The sequence below is a fragment of the Ostrea edulis genome, chromosome 4 (assembly GCF_947568905.1).
Source record: "Ostrea edulis chromosome 4, xbOstEdul1.1, whole genome shotgun sequence".
Classification (NCBI taxonomy): Eukaryota; Metazoa; Mollusca; class Bivalvia; order Ostreida; family Ostreidae; genus Ostrea; species Ostrea edulis.
The window spans coordinates 35901085-35924258 of record NC_079167.1 but is presented as its reverse complement, the minus strand read 5'-3'; the positions used below and the strand labels follow the sequence as shown (position 1 = coordinate 35924258).

The 23174-nt window shown below is 34.4% G+C and overlaps 3 protein-coding genes across 3 annotated transcripts in view; 2 read left to right on the top strand and 1 right to left on the bottom strand.

Annotated features, from left to right (window-relative positions):
• The window catches only part of LOC125670499 (adrenodoxin-like protein 1, mitochondrial), a 12656-nt gene extending 6772 nt beyond the window's left edge, over window positions 1-5884 (bottom strand). Inside the window, exon 1 of the mRNA XM_048905706.2 lies at window positions 5674-5884. Coding sequence (XP_048761663.2) covers window positions 5674-5812 — 139 coding nt within the window. The 5' untranslated portion in view covers window positions 5813-5884. The remainder of the gene's footprint in view (window positions 1-5673) is intronic.
• The window catches only part of LOC125670500 (uncharacterized), an 89348-nt gene that overhangs the window by 47299 nt on the left and 18875 nt on the right, over window positions 1-23174 (top strand). The gene's annotated exons all lie outside the window — the stretch shown is intronic.
• LOC125670490 (VWFA and cache domain-containing protein 1-like) overlaps window positions 5811-23174 on the top strand; it is a 31073-nt gene continuing 13709 nt past the window's right edge. The window contains exons 1-5 of the mRNA XM_056162506.1: window positions 5811-6447; window positions 9461-9523; window positions 9853-10001; window positions 15655-15761; window positions 18710-18848. Of these exons, the coding sequence (XP_056018481.1) occupies window positions 6121-6447; window positions 9461-9523; window positions 9853-10001; window positions 15655-15761; window positions 18710-18848 (785 nt within the window). The 5' untranslated portion in view covers window positions 5811-6120. The remainder of the gene's footprint in view (window positions 6448-9460; window positions 9524-9852; window positions 10002-15654; window positions 15762-18709; window positions 18849-23174) is intronic.

Here is a 23174-nt window from a genome sequence, read left to right as displayed (position 1 = left end):
AGTAGCAATATTTGTGTATTTCAGCATTGGTTGTACAGTGTATTGAACTTTGGATATAATGAACAATTCAGGTTGGTCCCCTAAATTTCATTATATCCAGAGTAGACTGTATTTCCACTTGGACCTTACCTGGATAATGGTGAAAGCCTGGGGCTAGTTTGGCCATGTTAATTAGGTGTGTAAATAGATGACACCTCCCGTTTTTCCTTAAGGGGTGAATACTTAATTGTTTAATTGGTTCAATTAACCCTCCACCTGCACTTTGTTTTGGTAATATAATATTGGACTATAGACAAAATTTATGACTTGTTTGGACTTGACAATGAGACAGTAATTTTGAGAATATAATTTAAAGACATGCTTAGGAGGCATTGCTATTTATTAGGATGTGCGCTTCATGTAACTTAGTAATTGGAAATTGTGATGATGATGCTTGGTGTAGTTAGTGACTGCGAAATGTACGAGGTCCTGTAAATATGTACATGCAAGTCTATCTTAAAATGAAACAAGAGGCCCAAGGGCCTAGAATCGCTCTTCTGATAAATTGTACAACCCCACCATTTCTATTCTTAGCCTCTTAGTATTCTAAATCTTTAGTTAAATCCTAAGAATTCAAAAAAGTAGGTCAATGTGACCTACTTTTTGGTTTACACATTTTGAGAACCCAAGAAATATCAACTGACAAAGTTTGATGATTTTAAGCCAATTAGTATCTGAATATTGAAATATAGCTGTCAAATTCCAATTGTAGGTCATGGTGACCTACTTTTTGGTCAGCGAACTCCGAACATGCAAGACCCATCAACTGACAAAGTTTGATGACTGTAGGTCAAATAGTATCTGAAATATATAAATATAGCCGTCAAATTCTAAAAGTAGGTCAAGGTGACCTACTTTTTCGTCAACACCCTTCAAACATGCAAGACCCAACAACTGACAAAGTTTGATGACTGTAGGTCAAATAGTATCTGAATTATATAAATATAGCCGTCCAATTCCAAAAGTAGGTCAAGGTGACCTACTTTTTGGTCAACATCCTTTGAACATGCAAGACGCATCAACTGACAAAGTTTGATGACTGAAGGTCAAATAGTATCTGAAATATATAAATATAGCCGTCAAAATTCCAAAAGTAGGTCAAGGTGACCTACTTTTTGGTCGACACACTCCGTAGACTCAAGATGCATCAACTGTCAAAGTTTGATGATTGTAGGTCAATTAGTGACTGAAATATATAAATATAACTGTCAAATGCCAAAAGTAGGTCACAGTGACCTACTTTTTGGTCGATACACTCCAAAGACTCAAGATGCATCAACTGACAAAGTTTGATGATTGTAGGTCAAATAGTGTCTGAAATATAGTAATTTAGCTGTCAAATACCAAAAGTAGGTCACGGTGACCTACTTTTTGGTCGACACAAACCGAAGACTAAAGACGCATCAACTGACAAAGTTTGATGATCCTAGGTTTTACAGTGCCCAAAATATGCATCTAAAATTGAAAATGTGAAATTTTAATATCTGCAAAATTCAAAAAGTAGGTCACTGTGACCTACTTCTTTATAAATATGTTTCAATGCCTCAAGATGCATCAACTTACAAGATTTGATGATTCTAAACCTCTCGGTATTTGAAATAACAACTTAAAATATATCTATAAATGATAAGCCATAAAATTCAGAAAGTAGGTCACGGTGACCTATTTTTCAGTTGACGCATTTCAAGGTCCCATGATCCACCAACTGACAAGTTTTGATGATCATAGGCTTCAAAGTGTCCAAGATATGCATCAAAATTAATTTTAAAATAAATACCTGCAAAATTCAAAAAGTAGGTCACCGTGACCTACTTTTGAGACAACTTGACACAAGGTCCTAAGATGCATCAACTGTCAAAATTTGATGATCCTAGTCCTTATAATGACTAAAATATCTAAGATTTAAGGAATTTAAAAAATTTATAAATTTAGGTCAACTTTGAAGTGACCTTGAGACCACGCCCTTTGCCCCAGGGTAATGCCTTGAACAATTTTTAATCTACAACATATCCTCATCCTTATGTGTAAGTTTGGTGATAATCTGCCCTGTGGTTCTTGAGAAGAAGATTTTTTAGCAACCACTACTTTTGTTTGTATTTTCCTGATTATCTCCCCTTGTTAAAGGGTCACATCCCTCTATTTAGTATGTATGAAAGCCCTTGGGCCAATGATACCCTGTAACAAATTTGAAAAAAATTGGCCAAGGGGTTCTTGAGTTATAGCCCTTTTTCTAAAAAGTTTACGCACACCGCACAAATGGCCATAGCATTAGCTCTTTGAGCCTTTGGCTCAGAAGAGCTAAAAATAACAAATAAATTCATAAACTTTAAAAAATATTTTATCTATATGCAGGATAACGTTGCATGTTGTTGAAATGAAGTCAATTACCAAACAAGATGTGTTTGCGAAACACAAATGCCCCTGATAATGGCCAATTCCAAAGATAGCCAAGGTCATAAGGACAAATATCTTGGTACCAGTAGAAAGATCTTTTCACAAGAAATGCTCATGAATGTGCAATATGAAAGCTCTAATATTTACCACTTAGAAGTTATGACCATGTAATGTCAATATTTTTAAAAGTAGGTCTAATGCCAAGGTCAAGGTCAAAAGGTCAAAAATTTTGGTACCCACGGAAAGGTCTTGTCACAAGGAATACTCATGTGAAATATCAAAGCTCTAGTACTTACTGTTCAAAAGCAATCTACTTGAAATCAGACTTCTTAGATCTGCACCGTATACTCTGCGTAAGAATATCTGACATAACCCGACTTGGGGTCATGTTCATGTTAACTTTATGTTAGCCAATCAGCGTGTCGCCTATGAAATTGTCCGTGTTCACATTCAAGGAAAATGGCTGCAATTTTTTGGTTTGAAAGAAAACCCATCGCAGCTAGATGTGACATCACACTGCACCAATTACGTCGACTAGCGCTATATTCCTCGCATTAATTAAGTAAACCATCTTGAAAACTATTCAAATCATACCCAACTCTATTCATACATAAATTGCAATTCACAATCAATTTAATTTGGAAGTATTTCATATTGTACATTTAGTTGTTTGTATGAACAGAATAGATTAGGCATGGTTGCGGTAGTCTAAAATGTGAGAATATACAATTTTATAGTGTGGAATAAACTTCGTGGGAAAGAGATTAACTGCAACTTGTTTACGAATTGCCAGGAACCGCCTAAATAGCCATCATTGTCTATATGGCTCAATCTGACTGGCTGATAGTTCTCAGGAATATTCCAAGCGAAAGGTCATGCGGACGTGACCCCTTATGGGGTTATGTCAGATCCTATTGTAGCGAATGTCAGCGTATCTTAGGATCTGATTTTAATTAGATTGTGTTCAAAAGTTATTAGCAAGGTTAAAGTTTCAGACAGAATAACAGACAGGACAAAAACAATATGCCCAACGATCATTGATCTCGGGAGCATAAAAACAACTCATTGCTGAATATGGCAACGACAAAACAGTAAACAGTAAAATGTGAAGGACAGCATGTCAAAACAATGCCATGCACTCTAGTTACTATAAAATCTGAACCATAATGATTGGACCTTTTAATTTGATTCGACTCTTGATCACTTGACGTTTTATCAAGGTCCCTTAAACTTCCGAGTTATCAAGAGTCACCTGTAAAAGCATTAGCGACATAGTAACATGTATTTCATCTTGTAGGAATCATTTTTGTTAATCAGTTTAATATTATGTATCATATTTACATGCATACTAATTAACACACACACATGAATGCATGCATGCATACATGAACACACAAATTAGAGTTGAACAATGGGAAATAATTGTGGGCAATTCGAAAAATGCATATTAGGTAAGCAGTGCTAATTAGGTGATAAGGGACTGATAACTGGTGTGAACAGTTAGCACTTTGAGGTATTCAGAGTAAAAGGGCAGGACTTAAATATTACTTCGAGAGATCAAGAACTTTAAGAGCTTGAAGTTCGAACCACTGAAAGTCACCCACTTTTATCTGCTCTGTACTCTATTACACAAATAATAAACACATATAATTATTATATGTGTAATAAAAAACAGATCGGATAAGAGGCTCCTGTGAGTCACCTGTATTTCTTCGGCCTTATTGTAGCTAATATCATGTAACATATAGAGATCACCCAGCCAAGTGCATGATCAAGAGAGAGACTCTACATCACTAGAAAAGCTAGCTCACCAGCGAGGCAGTATAAGTTCCCTCTATACTGTCCGCTACACTTCTCCCCACTCAGAGAAACTTCGTCCTGAAGCTTAGTGCTAGTTTGCTCTGAATGTTTGGCACCTCTTCAGCACCTCTTCAGCAATGGCATCTGTCATTCCTGACAACAACCACTGTCATCCCTTGATGAAACCATGTCCATACCCAGAGCTCCTAAGAGACTACCTGAAGCAGGTCCACCAAACATCAGAGTCACTACGATGCCGCCACTATGTAATGTGTAGTGGTCACCCAGCCAAGTGATGATCATACTCACCATTGGTTAACTTGCATGATTAAGAGAGAGACTCTACCACATCATTAGAAAAACTTGTGAGGCAGTACAAGTTCCCTCTATACTGTCCGCTATAATTAATATCATCATTATATCCCTCATGTCAATAATCCTACAGAAAACTCATATTTGAACTACAGCATCTAATGAAATTCAGATGAGATGTTAACACAGAGTGCCTATAACCAATCTTCTTCCATACCTGATTAAATTCAGTCATAACACCCATACCTGCAGTGGTTAAGAGGCAGAGCGTTCGCCCTGCAAGTGGAAGGTCGGGGTTCGAATCCCACCTGTTCAGGTCTAAATCATTAAAATAGGTAGTGACAATTTCATTGCCAAACACTCGGCATCAGGTGTGAATGTCATGGGTTTTCGGAGATAACCTTAAAAACGGATGTCCCGTGTCACAGTAGGTGTGGCACACTAAAGAACCCTCACTGCTCAATGGCCGTAAGTGCCGACCATAGGCCTAAATTTGAAGCCCTTCACCGGTCTTGGTGACGTCTCCATATGAGTGAAAAATTCTGGAGAGGGATGTTAAGGAGGAACTCTACATTGTTATAATGGCTGACTTCCTTTTAAAACATGGATGAAAATAGAAATATCAGCAATATTTGTCTATTCATTAGAAAAATCTCGCATAGCAGCATTAGCTGAGTAGCTCAATTAGTGACTTACCGAACTATAGATTGTGTGTTTGAGTCCAGCAGGAGTTTTAAATTTTTCTCAGATTGCTTTTTACTAAAACTGCATTTTTTGACTAAATAAAGTAAATTTGAAAGTTTTCAATTTCAAAATATTGTTGTATATATCTTCCACTTTTCATCCATATCAATTTTCTCTGGTGTAGCATACCTCCTTTAACAAGGTAATATCAATCATTACTTATACCTGCGTTTGCAGGACTATGACTTATGTACTTAATATTATTGAAATTTAATCGCTTTAAAATAGCACAAGTATTTCAGACTATAGAATTAAATGGAATAATTTTCATGACCAAAGCTTATTTTGACTTTTCATCACTTCTCCATCAAATAACCACCTGGAGGACGGTATTAATTAGAACAAATTCGAACTTGCATTACATCTCACTTTTCATATTCATACCTGTAGCAGTTTTAAAATATCTTTTCATTGAATATGTGATATTCTTAACATCTCTGTGACGCAATTTTTCTCTGTCAAATGTTCTTTTAACCAATTTCGTGCAATGTTTGCATAACAATCTTTGCAAGGGCGCAGCCATATTTGCTAAGCTATTTCACTAGTTTCGGATAATAAAAATGGGGGTCACCGAATGCGAAACTAAATACTAAACAAAAGCCTAGCTCTATACAGTTGTAGCAATTTTATGACAGTAAATTGTAAACCTATCGAGAACAAGACGAGAGACTGCTCCATGTCGAAGTGAACGCGTGAAAGATTTAGAGGGACGTAAAATTCTCTCAATAATGAAAATGTTCAGTGGATGTCAAAATCGGTAAAATGAATCATGATATTTGGTTGCAAATTTGACGGTGCCTTGCATGTGGAGAGGTCAGCGCATTTTTCAACATGGCGACCTGTAGACCCAAATGTATTCAAAGGGGCCTTTTGTGTGGATTGATCTACTTATTTATTTTCACTTTTGATGTACAGACGGTATCCGAGAATGTGAAATGGTTGAAAAATATAAGTTCTGGAAGGTTACAACTGAGAAACTTGGAGAAGGATGATAAAATACACACGGGAGTGAGTGACGATGGCTATTTTCCTGACGCAAGGCAAGAGCCACCCGACCCCTCAGTTCTGGGGGGAATCAGAATTGAGCATGAGGCTCAGAAACTCTCAGCTCGACTCAGGTGGTTAAGTAATGAGGAAATCGGAATAACTAAGATGCAGGTAATGGTATTGATAATATCCAAAATTCTAAGAAATGTAATTTTAAAAAAAATTATGCGAGTTTTTAAGGCACAGCATCCAATTAATGATACATCCTGCAGATAGAAATACACCCTCAGACTAAAAGTATGCACCCAGTTATATATACGTATTAGGGATATTTTGGTTTTTTGTTCTTTTTGGCCACATTAATTTGAGAATATGATGGTTTACCAAGGTATATAATTATTTTGTGATCCTGATTTGATAATGTGTTTGAGGTATTGACCTTTTGCCAAGTGTAGCTTCCCTGAGTTTCCATCACAAGAATGTCCTCTATTGTAAAAAGAAATTTGTCATCATCAAAATACAAGTAAATACTAGGGAATGATTCTCAATTAAAGTTGAGATATTTAATTCTTGTTGTTAAACAAGAGAATGTTTGGTACAATTGAAAATCTGCAGCTGACTACAACTTGTGAAAAAAATAATATGCCAGTATATAATGCCTATGGTTAAAATATTGTGACCCATGATCAAAAATGAAGTTTGTTAAACTTAGGTTAGATAATTCTGTTGAGGGAAAAGATGTTTTACTATGTGTTATCTTTATCAATATGGATGTAACCTGTAATATCCCACCCCTACTTGATACCAAGCTTTATTTTGTGCGGGTATGTGTGTGTGCTCTCCTCTAAGAGCTTATATCTTTACCTGATACTCAAACTTACTTCAAATTTGAAAATGGAAATATGTTTGGCATAAAGCATTCTAGCAACAATTTGACTCGATAGATTGCTGTGCATTTTGCAAAGTTCTGTCATTTCTTATGAAAATTGTCAAATTGAGCAGTGAAAATGAATTCAAATTTTTTTTCTAAAATGCAAGACTTTAATAACTTTTCAGGGAAAAAATGAAGATTTAAACCTTATAAAGAAATTAAATAGTAATTAAAAGTACATGTATTCTTAAAAATAGATTCATTTGTCTGAAAATAAATTCTTGCAATAAAATAGATGTATAGTCATGTAGTGAAATACACTCGAGTATTTAGAATTGAGAAATTGTTTGAACGTTTTGAATATGAAGTGACAGGTCTTCACCATGCATGATCACAAAACGTCTATTAGATGGTGAAGCAAGATTTTGTTTTCTTGTTTGATGTTTTCAATATTGTTCAAATCATTTATCAAAGAGGGGATCCTTTTTGTAGATAGAATTATTGAAATCAATTGTCACACCTTGAGGAATTAAGATTTTGTTGACAAAGAGCTCAAGGCAGCAATAGGCAAATATTGGTTGAGAGTGGATTTAAAATGGTGCTGGGATATGGGATCTTTATCTACTGGTTTTCTTGTGTCTCATAATTAGGTATTGCACTATTACAGTGAGCAAGGTTAAGTCTCTTATTTCTGTTAAAATGTTATGCACCAGCACTGAATAAACACGATGATTGAAAATTGACGATTGATTTTCTGTAAAAAAGAAAATTCACAATGTTGTTGATAAATTATCATCACAGTCTTAACAAAAAACTTGCCCACTTATTGTCTGAGGCAACCAAATTTTAGATTGGGCTATAGTAAGATTTTATTTTGAAGTAGCCCTGTCCCATGTGCTAGATTTTTTTTTTTTTTTTTTTGAATATACAAATTTTGTTTGGTTGCAAAAATGTTAGATGAGTATATATATATATATATATATATATAGAGAGAGAGAGAGAGAGAGAGAGAGAGAGAGAGGGGTTTTATACTGAATTTTGTTGGACCCTTCCAAAAACTTTTTAAGGAGAACAAAATACTGTTGGTCAACATGGATGTCCCTTTATATCGGAACTCCCAAGTCATTAGGTAAAAAATCTTAGTATGAAAAGAAAATATTGTTGCAACGATTTGAAAGCACTAACCATTCAAAAGTTATGTTCAAGAGGTCAATGTTAAAGTTTTTAAAAAATAGGTAAAACCCCAAGGTCAAGGTGTTAGATTAAAATGTTGCTGCTGAAAGAAAGGTCTTGTCAAAAGGAATACACTTGTCAAATACGAAAGCCCTATCACCAACCATTCAAAAGTTATGGCCAAAGTTTAAGATTTTCAAAGGAAGGTCAAACTCTAAAGTAAAGGTCACAAGGTCAAAACCTTTAGTACCAAAAGAAAAGTTATCACAAGGGATACACATGTGAAATATGAAAGTCCTATCACCATTTGAAAGTTATGACCAAGGTTTTGCAGATAAACAGACAAACCAACGATACACACCTCCCAAATCTCTGATGATGGGGGCATAAGAAATATATATAACAGGTATTTCCTTAAATTTCATTTGCATTTTGTGGACTGACTCCTTAGTACAAGAAATGAATTGGGTTGGATAAAGTAATTACTGAAGGAAATAAAACATGACAGTTGTTAAATCAATGCAATGAGACGTTAGCACCACCACAGTCTTACAAATGGAAATGATCAAAAGTAATGGAGTTTTGCAGAAGTTTATGTCCTAAGTTTTGTAGGACCCACTGGATTTGTCAGACTTTCCAAAAACCATAAAAGCAGAGAAAAGATATACAGATATTGTCTTCCATTTTATTTTCATCTACTAATGGAAATAGCATGTGGCAGAACTTTGTTTTAAAAATCAATGTTATGTCAGAGTTGTGAAAAATAGGAAAATTCAATTTGAAGTAACATAAATGTCTCACCAAACATTAGGACCAAAAACAGCATGGTTTTTATGGGGCATAAGAAAAATTTGTTGAACATTTCTTGACCAGTGACTCAATATAGTTTAGAATAGATGAAGACTAAATATAAAAGTTTTTGCTGAAATCAGTGGCACTAGATATGCCTCTGTCAAATTTGTCTTGATGTACACCATAGCTTGCATTTGAATATATGTTTGACAGATTGTGATGAATGCAAGGTACTTCCAGTCTTCCACAATATCTATCATTTTCACCTATTATTCATGTGTTCAATCTTTTTTTGACAAACTCATTCTTCAAAAATCTCCTTCTTATACGTTCTTTTTTGACTTGCAGGCAATTTATGATTCTTTACCATACGAAAAGAGAGAGCAGGACTCCATCAATACACTTAAAAAAGTGAGTTCAGGGATGATTAAAATGCATACATGTACATTTAGAAAATATACAATTTTAAGATAAAACACCTATAGCAAAAGTAATATGAGTTTGCACATAATATGTGTAATTTGTATATATAATTTTTTAAAGGCCATCATTATGGCTAACATAAATATGAGACTGTCACGTATATGAGTTAACTTGATGCAGTTGACCATACTCTAAATAGCTCATTGAATTGTAAATTTTATTGTAAAATAGTATTTGTACAGGTAGAAATACCCACAAAATAACAATCTTTCAATATGTATAATGCATGTAATGACCCATCCTTATTATCATTGTAGATTGCCAGTCGACTGAAGAAAAGATTTAAAAATTACATCCAGGTTCTACACACCAATAAGATCACAGTTCAAAATATGTACAAGTTCCATGTGCGGAACCCGATGAACAGTAACATCAGCTGCTGCAAGATTCCACCTCAGGAATTTGTGTAAGTTACTCTCATCATTTGAAACCCTAGCAATGACAAAACTGCCCTATAATTTCCATTGTCAGTTCTGAATATATTCAGAACTTAACCACTTGTACATGTATATTTATGACTGATTGGTTTTTTGTTTGTTTTGTTTTTGCGGGTTTCTTGGGGGAGGGGGGTGTCTCTTAAGGTACCAAAATGTTTTGAAAATTTTAATAAAAAACTAGAACTGTGTTTGGAAGATTAGTGTAATCTTGGTCAATCTTTTTCCACATATCCTTCTCTGAACATTTAGTTCATTCTAGATATATTATACGGGGATCGCTGTGACAAGCCTCTCCTGTTATTCTTTCATTAAACAGTAGACCTATCCAATCCTGATTACACGTAGGTAGATCAAACGCTATCTACAACCAAGTATTGGACAAAAATCCAATCCCATGATATTGGTTCTCCCCTGGCCAAGCAAACAATTACCTGGCCAGCTCCTTTGTAGTTGTGTGAGTAACTCCTTTTGACAGTCAGGGCTGTGGAGTAGGTCAGGGTAACTGGTCGAGAATTACCTGTGTGCTTTTCAAAATAAGATTTAAATCCAATATCTTCTCATTCCCTAGTTTGGTAAAAGTGTTTGTATGGAAATGACACTGATATTTTAATGTGTATCCAAAAAAAAAAAAAAAGCAGAGGGCAACAATGGACTTGTTGCCCTGAAAAAAAAAAGAGAAATGAATTAAAGTTTGGTGATATCTTCTATCGAGATGAGATGGAAACTGCCTAAACAGTCTTAATTTGAATAAATCTATCAATAATTTGGAAAGGAAAAGTGATTTTAGCTTTGATTTTCTACCTTTGATTAAATGGCTGCAATTGGCTTTGGGGAGAAATTGTTAGAAAGATATTCCATCAATATTCAAATTACCATAAACTATCTGTTCGAACAAGAAGACAGAGCTTTTGAAGAGATAGAAACTACACCATTTTTGACAAGTTTTGCCTTAGATTTGGCCTGCAGGTTGAATTGATAATACTTTGTATTCTGATATAGGTGAATAAATAAATTCTAATGAGCACATTACCTGCTATTATGTTCATTACACAGGCCTGCTTTGGGAATCAGACATTAATAATTGATTCACAAAAATGTATGCTTTATATTTACAAGAGGTTTTGAAGGAATGTTTTTAAGATGAAATGTAATACTTTATGTATACTTCTATAGTACCCCAATCCTTCATGATAGCGTACATGAATGCTTACAAATTTAGGGAGGTTTTATTTAGATGGAGGGGAGATTTAATAAGGAAATTTTAAATAGAAAGCTATGCAAAATGTACTAATATTTAAGGGTTTAAATGATACTCTGCAATTTTAAGCTCAAGTCAGATTTTCTGATTGACACCTGTCTCATGTAGTTATGTAAACTTTTTTTCATTTTCAACTTCTTCTTAAGAACCACTAGGCCAAATGAATGTACCACAAAGCATCCATAGGTATTTACCTTTAAAGGAAACTTAAGTTTGTTCAGGTGAAGGACCATGTCCCATTGAAGAAAAGATACATTTGAACTCGAACATTGATATATCTCGTATACCATGGCTATGTTGAAGTGAGTCGGAAGTCCAAACTACATTTTCTTTATGTATTTTAACATCAATGTCTTGAACCCTTGGATATCTCAAAGTTTTTTCGACCCCATCAAGTTTGAGAAGTTTGACTGTAATTGAAATCTAAAACTGGGATGGTATGTATGAAAAATCTTTTTTGAAGAACCACTGAACCAGAAAAGTCAAAATTTGTACAATTGATCCCTTATATCATGAAGATTTCATTTTGTTCAAGCCATGATCCCTGCAGTCAGGACAGTAGGGATTCATAATTTTTACATGGGAATGTTTAGGATTTTTCTTTTTGGAAAATCTTGTGAAGAACAAGGGTACAATACTGGTTGTAAGCATCCTTATGTAAAGCAGGTTAAAGTTCACATCATGATCCGTATCATCCCAGGGGGATTTGTGGCACCCACAAGAGGGATTTTCAGTTTTACCAAGTTTATCACATAGAAACAATTCTTTTAAAAATCTTCTCAATAACCACAAGGATGTAGTTTGTAAAATTAATATGTATACATCCTTATGTAGTGTAGATTTAAATTTGTTCACACCCTGACCCTTGTGTCCAGGATGGGACCACAATTACTAAATAGGCCGGGGTTTAAGTTTTTAATAAGAATTTTAAGGAAAATTTTTGAAAGATCATTTCAAGAACCTAAAGGGGTATGCAAGCATGCTTATGCATTGTAGATTTTAATAGATTTATTCCCACTATAACCATGGATTATGAACAAGGGCTACAAATAGGGGTTTAAAGCTCTGGAAAACATTTAATGAAATTTTTGGAAAAACTTTTTCTCAAGAAACACAAGTGTTTAATTTAGCAAGTGGACTCAGAATTTGATTATTTTGTTTTACTCTTATAAAAAGTGGTAGAGATGAAAAAAACAGTATGACAATAAATGCCTCAGGTGCTTGTGCTGTGTTTGGAAGTACTTAGGTTTTAAAGATGCAGAAGGGGGGGGGGGGGTATAACGATACAGAGAATAAGTGTTATTATATATTATGCCCCCCCCCCCCTACCAGGAGACATATTGATACATTGTTTTGTCTTCTCAGTCTGTCCATCACAAATCACAAACCTTGCTAATGCAGGTTCACTTACAATTTTAGATCAGACAAATAAAATTTTTCAGAAATATTCACTTTAGTACTACATGTATTGTAATTAAGCCTTGTATGTATACAGATTGAAGGGGGTTGGGGTGTTAATCATATTGAAGTATGTCACATACTGAATCTTTTCACACTGAATTCAATGTATCATGTCATGCCTAAGGAAGTAAATGCATTCTTTCAAGAACAACGAATTTTGATACTACTCAAGTTGATAAATTATTTTGTTAAGGGGTATTAAAGCCAGATCCTCGGAATAATATTTTGTTAAAATAAGAAACTTAATGCCATTTTGTTGTTTAGTTAATGTTTTCAGTAAAAAAAAAAGGTAGATAATGAAATAATAAATCCATTATATCATATATCACTAGTATATTTAAATATCATGTTGGCCAATTCACAGCCCTATTTTTATGCTTCATGAAAAATTTGAGGGGAGCGAACTCACCATAGTTGCCGTCATGTCAGTCCGTCCTTCCGTCCGTCCATCCATCTGAGCTCGTATCTCTTAAACTTTTCATTAGAAATTGATCATAATTAATCATAAATATTCCTTGATACTGGGACTTATGGACCATTTTATTTTGGAAAGGTCAAGGTCATTCGGAACATATGTACCTTATAAATGAATATTTATAAGTAAAAAAAGTTCTTTATTTCAACAGTTAACTTTTTGAACAGATATTGATCATGTATCACATAAATACACAATAGGCAAATAGCTTTCAGACATTTGCCATGCAAGGTCATTTTGTAAAGGTCAAGGTCACTCAGAACACATTACCTTATGTGAAAAAAACTTCACAATATTGCAATGTTCAGTTATTGATAATTTTATGAATCATTCCTTTTATGCAGTAGTTCATTGGTTAGATGTATTTCGGGGAGCATCCATCAATTTTACTAATATTCTTGTTCATATTTACATTCTACATATGCTTTCATTTCTGTCAGAATTCACAGCTGTTAAAATAGTCATACTATATTTATCAAGATTCATTCACGCATTGTTCACAACTGTTCAATTTGTAAAGATATCGAATGCAAAAACATTTGAAATATTGTTAGGGCCCAGGCATCTGACATGTGCCCTATAGTAATAATTGTCTGTCCATCCTTCAGCACTCTCTATGGCACATGATAGCTTATGTTTCCTTGGGAAGGTTTCCATAGGTTTTATACATTAGTATATAATAGTTGGATGAGGCAGAGGAAGACCCCTTTTAATTATTAGAATTACTATTTAGCTTGTCCTTTCTTGTAGGACTTCAGATTTTTCAATATATTGTACATAGCACTTTCTAGACTATGGCATGCAATAAGGCCAAAATAAGATGTATGTGTGTTTCCAGTTTTCCGACCCTACTTCTGTTTTTGCTGCCAACCCTCAATATTTTATGGACGATATCTATAAAATAAAAATCCAGAATCTCCAAGCTTGACTTTTTCTTTTTGCATTCGAGTTCCCCTGCTTCAATATTTACGAAGATGTCAGGATTTTGTGGCACGAAACCCTTTGTTAGTTATGATGTCATAGCACGTAACAATAAACACAGTTAACTTCGTGCAAAATGCATGATGTTGCAGGTGTGGATCGAAAATCATGTGACTTGCGTACCCAATAAAATTAGGGCAACCAAGTCAACTGTTCAGTAGTGGTCAACAGTTCAGTAGTGGTCAACAGTTCAAAGATTGCAGGACTCTACATTTCACTGTTTTTGGACAAATGGCCATGAAATTTACTTGACCAAACATAACTTTACTTGTCTGACAAGTTTTGAAAACTATTGTATTCATTAAAGTACAGCGTATACACTGTGTTGATTTTATTCACACATATAGCAAATTATAAAACAAAATTTTATCATTCTGTCCTGGTCAATGTAAACTTAAAAATAACAACCACATGAATTATACAAGTTCAAACAATGAAACTATGAACACCAAACATTTAGTCGCTGTCTCCAGTCATTATTTCTAAAATCAAAAGGGTTGAATCTGGGTAGTATATCAGGCTAGGGAATTCATCAATTCAGGATGTTTAGCATTCCTTTTTTGTTCGTTTGTTGTTTTTCCCCCCATGTATTCCCTTTGCCATCTGTTTATTAGCTTTCTTACTGGTTGTGGTAGCTCAGTGGTAGAACATTCACTTCATAACCAGGAGGTCGTGAGTTTGATCCCCGCTCTTGCGCAAATGCTGCTTCAAACCCAAAACGTAAATATAGGTAGTGATTGGTCCTTTGAGAAATGCTCAGCTGGTCTTTCGGATTAAATGACTTTAAAAAGGAAGGTCATATGTCATGGCACATTAAAAAACCCTCACTGCTACGTCCCTGAGCGCTAAGCATAGGTCTAAATTTGTGGTACTTCACCTACAGCTGGTGACATCCCAATATGCGTGAAAAATTCTCAACAGGACATCAAACAAACAACAACAATACTTGTTGATACCAAATATCCAATTTTTCTGCAAGATTAAAGCAAAAGTAGTATGTATATCAGGACAGAATCAAGGTTAGCAATGTACACACTACACACTGTTTCTGACTTTGAATTTTGATAAAAAGAATAACACCTTTTTGATTTTCTTTCTTTCTTTTCAATGAAGAGACTTCTTCACACAAAAAATCACCAGTACCTAGCAATATTCACACTTTTCCTTGAATTTCTTTCAATTAATATTATACATTTGGTAACGGACAAGCATTAGTGTCGAGCCCTGGATTGAGGACTGGGGGCCAATGAATGAAAGAAACTGGAAACTTTTTTCAGTCTAAAAGTTAAACGTATAAAAGGTGTATAACAATTATTGATGAGTGAGTTTTGGACCATTCTCCTATAGTCATTAAAACCTGACATACTTGTATTAGTTGCAGAAGGTTTTTAAAAGCTTTGCATTCAAGTTATCCGTAGTCTGTGCTATAGTTTGATTTTTTTTCCAGGGAAGATAACCAGTATGGCTGCAGGGTCTCAAGGAGAACCAGTTGTGATCTGTACCCAGACAATTTCAGGGAAAATGCATTTAATCCGGGCAGGATGTTAACAGAAGGTAGGAATACTTAGCTGGTGAAGATACATGTATTGAAATTGTTAAGACACAATTTATCGTATAAATTTGTGAAGAAAAAAACCCCAGTGTTATTGGATTACAAATTATTGTAAACTGATTGACACACAATACAAAACATATACATCGTAATTTTAACTAAACTCCTTGTGGAACAAAAGTACTATATCCAGAATGTTGTATACGACTATAAGAATAGCCTGTTTACAATAATATTAGGAAATATATAGGGCTGTTTTACTGAAGAACCCTATTTTAATTATGGGGGATTATCTAAAAAAGACAAATGGTTTGCATTATGGAAAGATAAAAAGAAGCCTAAACATTATTCAAATAATTCCTTTGACTCAAGTATCTGCAGATCTTATTGCGTGGAGGGTAGGGAATGCTTTGGTTGAGCTTTTGAAAGTTAAAGAGTATCATTTACACACTTTGGCTCCAGTCAATAAAAGAAAACCTGTTTGATCATTTCAAATGCCCCGTCTTGACAAAGTTGTTTGTGAAATATTACACAACTCTCTATCTATCATGCTGTCATTTGGGTTTTCCTGAGGGAACATTCAAGAAAAAGAAATTTTTGAAAATAATTTTCTGAAATGATAAAGATCCTCCAGAACTTATATATTGTGATTCACAGAGTACAGTGTAATATGATATAAAGATTATAAATTCAAAAATAGACTGTAATATACAATCATTTGGTTTACAGTGGAAGTTGATCTGCAAAAAGATTAACATTATAAAATGAGACAAAGTCAATGCCATTTTGATTGGGTTGTCCAATTCTTGCAATAATTGCATAACATGTGTTAGATTTGCTCTCAGTTTTGGTTTAACCTTGAAAATTAAGTTACAGTTGATTTTGTCCCCAGAATGCATAAACATCCCCTACTACTTCAGATAGGGGTTGTGTTCATGCCTGCCTAGCAATGGGCAGTCATGGTGGCATGTTGTGTAAAACAGACCAAGCTTAAATGAAAAACCAACAGTCCTATCCAGATTTATGGACGGCTTTCCATTTATAGCGGTGCATTTTTCATGCTTTGGTTGATTCTGGCTGTGGATATAACTGTCTTTTGCAAAAGGACAAAGTGTGATGTATATGGCCGACAATGTCCATATTCTACATAAATTGTATACTCGTGCACATTGGTGTATCATAAAGGCCCCGATAAATATTCTGATGTTATATCATGTAGATTTTTCTATGGCATTTATACCTTATTATAGATCAAATAAACTACAGAGTTCATGGAATTTTTATTCTGTGAACTGGAGCTGTGCAGGCTAGGGATGTTTGTATCTTGATAGTATCTAGTTTATTACCATATCTACATATCATCAAAAACAATTTTGGTCTATGTGTGGTGTCAGATTCACTTTATAGTGCTGCACATGTGGAGAAAAACAGCTGTTTTTCTTGAGCAAAGGTAATGTTCACAGGTACTTCAAAAAACTTGTATTAATGCATTCAAGATGTCAAACAAGCTGCTATCTCAAAGGCTTCCTTCATTAAAGCAAATACTGACTTTTTTCATGTGGCTTTGGTACATTAGCTATAGTTTGATAAACCACTTGTTTTTAAATAGTTACTCATTTTCAATTCTAGCTTAAATCCATGTCAGCCAGAAACAAAAATTAAACAAGTGCTGTCTAATATTTTAAAAATAGAAATTTAGGGTGAAATTTTAAGAGCACAGTAGAGTATGCATTATTATTCCAAAATTACTTTTTTTAAACCATGAAGAAAGTCTGATGAGCCAAAACGAACAGATGATAACTTTTTACGTGAACCAGTTTGCAAAAAGGTCACAAGGTGAAAAAAATACATGGCACATTAAAATAGAACAGCTTTAGAAAATGAGCTGATACAGGTTTCCTAGCTATGATTTCTTTTAGCATAGGCTTATGAAATGCTGGGAGATGGGTTGTGTTTTAAAGCAAATTGCCTGTTATTAAATCCAAAAGGTTCTGCTTGGCTAGCTGAGTGGATCTCATAAAAACGGCAAGCATTATCCCAGCTTCTTAAGGCTTTTGGAGAGCTTTTGTAGATCAATGAAATGGCTTTACCAGTCTTGTGATACTTGGCTATTATACCTGCAATTGGAGTGTTCTCACATCTGTGCAAAATTAAGATTTTTCCCCTTTACTTTATAGAATCCCTCAGAAAAATAGTGTTAAGTTTGTCCAGATTATTTTTATCACCTCTGCAACTTATATTCCCAACCCAACGATATTTAGATCTTTACTAGTATGAAGAACAATATGTTGAAACGGTGTATTGAAAGGGGAAAGTAAACCATAAACTAAGGAAAATTTCCAAATCCTCCATCTAGAAATGAAGTTGTTATTGAAGTCATATACATCATATCCATGCATTTTATATCAGCAAGAATTAAATAATTTGCCCCCTGGTCAGAAGTGATAAATGGTCTACCATACCTGTCCAGATGGCCTTTTAAACCTGTAGTGTGAATGGATATTTTAAAACCAATGTTATTATTCCATGAAAAATGTAAATGAAATTAAGGTTCTCATTCAGGGGCTTGGCTAGATGAGTTCTGCATTCACACAGGTCTGATAAATGAAGCTGATAAAATTCATAATAAAAAAGAAAAGTATAAATCAGAAATGATAAAAGATCATTGTAGGCCACCACTTTTAAGACCCTCAGGCAGATGAATAGAACAGTGATAGGCCCCATCTCTCCACATTTTGCTTACCCACATATTGGTACATACTCTATAATAATTGTAAACAGAAACATATTGTCCTCCACTTTCTCTTCTTGCAAATAAAAAAAGATATTTAACCAGTAAGTTGGCTGATTTTTCATTTGGCAATGTAATGAATATTTAAAACTACTCTTCACCAATCTTTAATATTATCTTTAATGACTTGTTAAAAACATCTTTTCTTCTGATATGCAGTTTGGAAGGACAACAAGAAGTTATTTCCTGGATTGAAGTGGCAGTATTTTATCTCGGTGGAGGGTATTCATACAGAGTACCCTGCCAATGCTTTCTCCTGGTTCAACAACTGTCCTCAGGCTCATGACATTAGACACAGGTAAACAGTTACTTATCTTCTAACCCAACCCACCCATTCTCACACCTACAACAGGGCTCGAAATTAACATATATGCCCATCCCCGTCGGTCTGTGACTGGTTAAAAGTCTGGTGGACTGACTTACATTTGTTTTAGTCAGTCCAATGGGACTGGTCAATTTTCTAACGCATCATTTTGGGAAAATATATTTATGGAATCTTAAAACATGCATTTGGCATGCTTCGATCTGTAGATATCGGACGAATCTGATTCGTAAATATAAATCCCACATTTTAGTGTTACAATATTGTCTGAGGCATATTGAGTTAAATTTCATTTTTAATAACATTAACGAAATATGTTTAATTATTTCTGGAAAACTTTGTTGGACTGGTAAATTTTTCTGTGGGCTGGTTGAAATTATACCCCATCAGTCCGGCTGGACTGGTGACATAAAAAGTTAGCTTCAAGCCCTGTACAATTGGTACTTATCTTCTAACCCTACCCACCCATTCTCACGCCTTCAATTGGTACTGGACCAGAACTTGGTAGTGTTTACCATGTCCATTACAGTGTATGTATATATCATCGTGCACTCACTAACACTACCATTCACCCTACTGCAAGTCCTTTGTGCAGTGTGGTAGTGACCTTTGATTAAACCAAATGAGGTCACTATGATGTCATATGTTTTTGCAAAATCTTTATCTATTTTAAAAGCTTTGTGCATGGTAAAAATATATCTTTTGGAGGAGTTTTATTCACTGGATATCATTTCTAAAAAAAAATCTGGTAAACTACTTGTATGGAAAAGGTGTATATTTTCTATAAATAATCATTTATCTACATTTAACAAAATTGTTATCAGGTGCATTAACTCCTATGTTGGTATTTCACTTTGTCTATTATACAATGATTTCCTTGATATCCACAATTGATTTATGTACATTTATAAAGTAGCAGCTTTTCTAAACTGTTGAAATTAAGATTTTGTCATTTTGACCAGTTTTTATGTATTTTTACAATGTTGTTTAATGAAAATGTGAGATTTTCTGATATTGAAATATAGTTCTTTTTTATGTTTGTCTGAAATCTTTAAAAAGGTGGCAACATACACATTTTCTTTAGTTATTGATTAAATTAACCTATATTAAGTGGAAATCAATATAGTCTTTGTACTTTGAACCATTAATATTGATAAGTCGCATGAGTGAGATACCTTAATAAAGAATATGTAGAATACTGTCGTAAATTCATTCTGGAAAAAAAAAATCAGATAGGTTCATTTTATTACTTGATCAAAGGTATTGTGTTAGAAGATATTTTTGGAACCACTTCTTTTCGTGGGGTAAAATTTTCAAGGTTTTAGAGAGATATAAGCATGTTTGTGGGGACTTGATTTCATTTGAATTGAGGAGTTATTCTTTATTGTAGTTCAGTTTCTCTTGTTCCTGGAGAGTTTAGATGTTAGATTCAACGAAAATCACCTCCCTCCCATGAAAATTAATTAATTTTCTTATTTTTGCTGTATAGATTATGAATTTTGGTACATGTAAATAGGAATTTAATTGTCCATAGTGTAACGACAGAAAAAGTTTGTGGTCTGCATAAGCAGTAGAATATTCCGGAGTATGATCAGCCAAGAGTATGATCAGAAGAACAAAGTAGCATGAAATTGCTTCTAGGTAACCGAGGAAAACAGTGGTAACCGAGGAAAACAGTGGTTGTGGGTTTGACAGTTTATTTCTCAGTTAGGAAATGTAGCAGACATTTTATATACAAGATATTTACTGCCCAGCTTTTACTTGTAAAACATAGTCTGGTTTCCAGGCACATAAACAGTGTTTTTAAGGCAGTGGTGGTGTGCACAGATGAGAAAACGACAACTTAAATCGACATTTGATGGGAAAATTTACGTCTTTGAAATAACCTTTTAAATTGACCCATTGTGCAGATGTTATGCAACCGTCTTCAAAAACCACTAATCAAAGCACCCTGAGTTAAACAACATCTATTTTCATTGTAACATAAACAAGAAACAATTTAGTTTATTCAGTGTATATTCCTGTATGCCTTTGACTTGCTTATTTCAAAGTGGAAACTGTTTATTGAACTAGCTTGAAGTTGATACAGGTTTTGTGTATCTGAATGAAGGGGGCAATGTACATAGGCCAATAAAAGAGTAATTAAACATCAAAGCCAGTCTGTAAAGCCACTGCATTTAGCGGCAGTGTTCCAACATAATAGGGATTTTAAACATGTACAATTTCCTTTGATGTCTGTTCAGACTTGTTAATATGGATAATTTTTTCCAGCATATGAATAGGAATTTTTTTTTTAATTAGGCAGGAAAAGATAACATGGCAATTGATTGCTGGGTAATTTGTATTGAACAAGGTTTGTCATTTTTGGTGTAAACCCCTCCCCAGCGAGCATTGATCGTTCTGCAGTTAATTGATACTTACCAATAATAAGAACATAAATCAAGATAATGCTTGGTTATGTTCTTTCATCTAAAACTATTTGATCCACCTATGCTATGTCTATCTATTTTATATTAATCATTTGAAGTCATTAGCATCTAGGACTGATTGTTTTGACAATGACCTTCTGAAATGACCATAGAGTCCACTCCTGAGGAGTGTGCTTGCCTAGTCTATCAACAGGGTGTTTTTATTAGACATCTGATGATGAAAGTTAATATCTAAACAGGTTAACCAAGTATAAAACAATTCTCTGGGCAGAAAGGCAAAACAAATCTTTTGGGATCATCAGCAGAACCTAGCTAATATAAGTATTCCAAACTATCAAAGAGCAGCACTTGACATGCTGCTGAGCTGATTGTATCAGAAAGTGGCCTGTAAACAGCAGGGTGATGTTTAACTTCCACACCAGGGAGGTGAAGACTTCACAAGCCAAACCTTCTCTTCTCCACAGTTTAGTTTTCTTGATGAGTTCAAGAGAAGTTTGTCCCAAAAAAAAAAAAAATCCTCTGTCTGAATTCATAAATTAAATATTCAGATTTTTTTCCCCATAGAAACACGCAGTAAGGGTGATGCATTTACTGGTTCTCTTTGATTTGTGTAGATTTTTTGTTAGTATAATGGGTCACAGCTGATGGTCACAAATACCTGGCACAGTGAAAATTGTCAGACACTTCAAAGAAAATATGTTCCAGTTATTTGATTTTCAAAGAGAGATAGAGAGAGAGAGAGATTATTTCTCCCAAGTGAAATACATTAAATAAGTTCTGTAGCTTTCAGTGCACATGCATACTTATTGGCAGTGGTTGTCAGAGGATTTTTATAGAACACGGCCTCATGTGATTTTAAAATTTGCATGACAATCAGAAATTGCATGCATACTGGAATGGAAATGGGATCACATAAAAATAAAAACCAGAGTTTGGTATGCTGGGAAGGGATCAGGATCACATAAAATAGAGTACATCCAAACACCATTTGTGCAGCTACTTGTATGAGGCATTCGCATGCAAGCCTGTAATTACGATCATTATGTGTAGTCTTGTATTAAGGACATAGAAAGTAAGTGCAGTGAAATAAGACCCACATAAATAGACTGTATTCAAACACAAGATCGAAGCAAATCAACAACCTGGAAGGAGCATGCTCAATAATTATAGCCATATTTCTTAACTGTGCATTTTGGAGCATGGTTATCAAAGTAGCAATTTTCCTTTGATTTCTAGTAATAAGCAAGGAGATATAGATTGACAAGGTTGAACCTGGAAAAAATAGAGAGTAAAAACACACAGAATGAGACTAGTTTATTAGAAATATAAATCAAATAGTTATTAAACAGCAGACCTTTGATGTAGTTGAAAGCAAACATGAGTGTCACAGACTTCAAAAACCTTTGGTTGGTCGATGGAGGCAAGCACAAAGTCAGAACTGTAATTATGTGTATTACTTGATATTTTTGTTTGATTGTTGCATGAAATAAAAGGGGTATTTTTATTCCTCTCCTCACAATTGACATTTCAGGGAGTATATTGGTCTTTGATCTCCTTGAATTACCAATTCGAATTAATAGCTCAGCAAGGAAATGAGATTAAGGGTATGCAGGTCAAATGATGTCATGATGCACCAGACAAACAGACAATAAAGTATTGAAATATTAATGGTTCCAGAGAATAGAAACTCGTTTGAAAACATGTGGTGAAATGGGTTTTGTCCATGATCAATATATGCGCTAAGATGCACACAAGAGAGGAATGTTTAGATATGCTTTGTTCTCAACCTCTAGATCATATTTATTGTTATAAGGGCCATGGTAAGAGAAAACTAGCTACTGATTTTTAGGTTGCAAGTTCAAAGGTGAAGTTC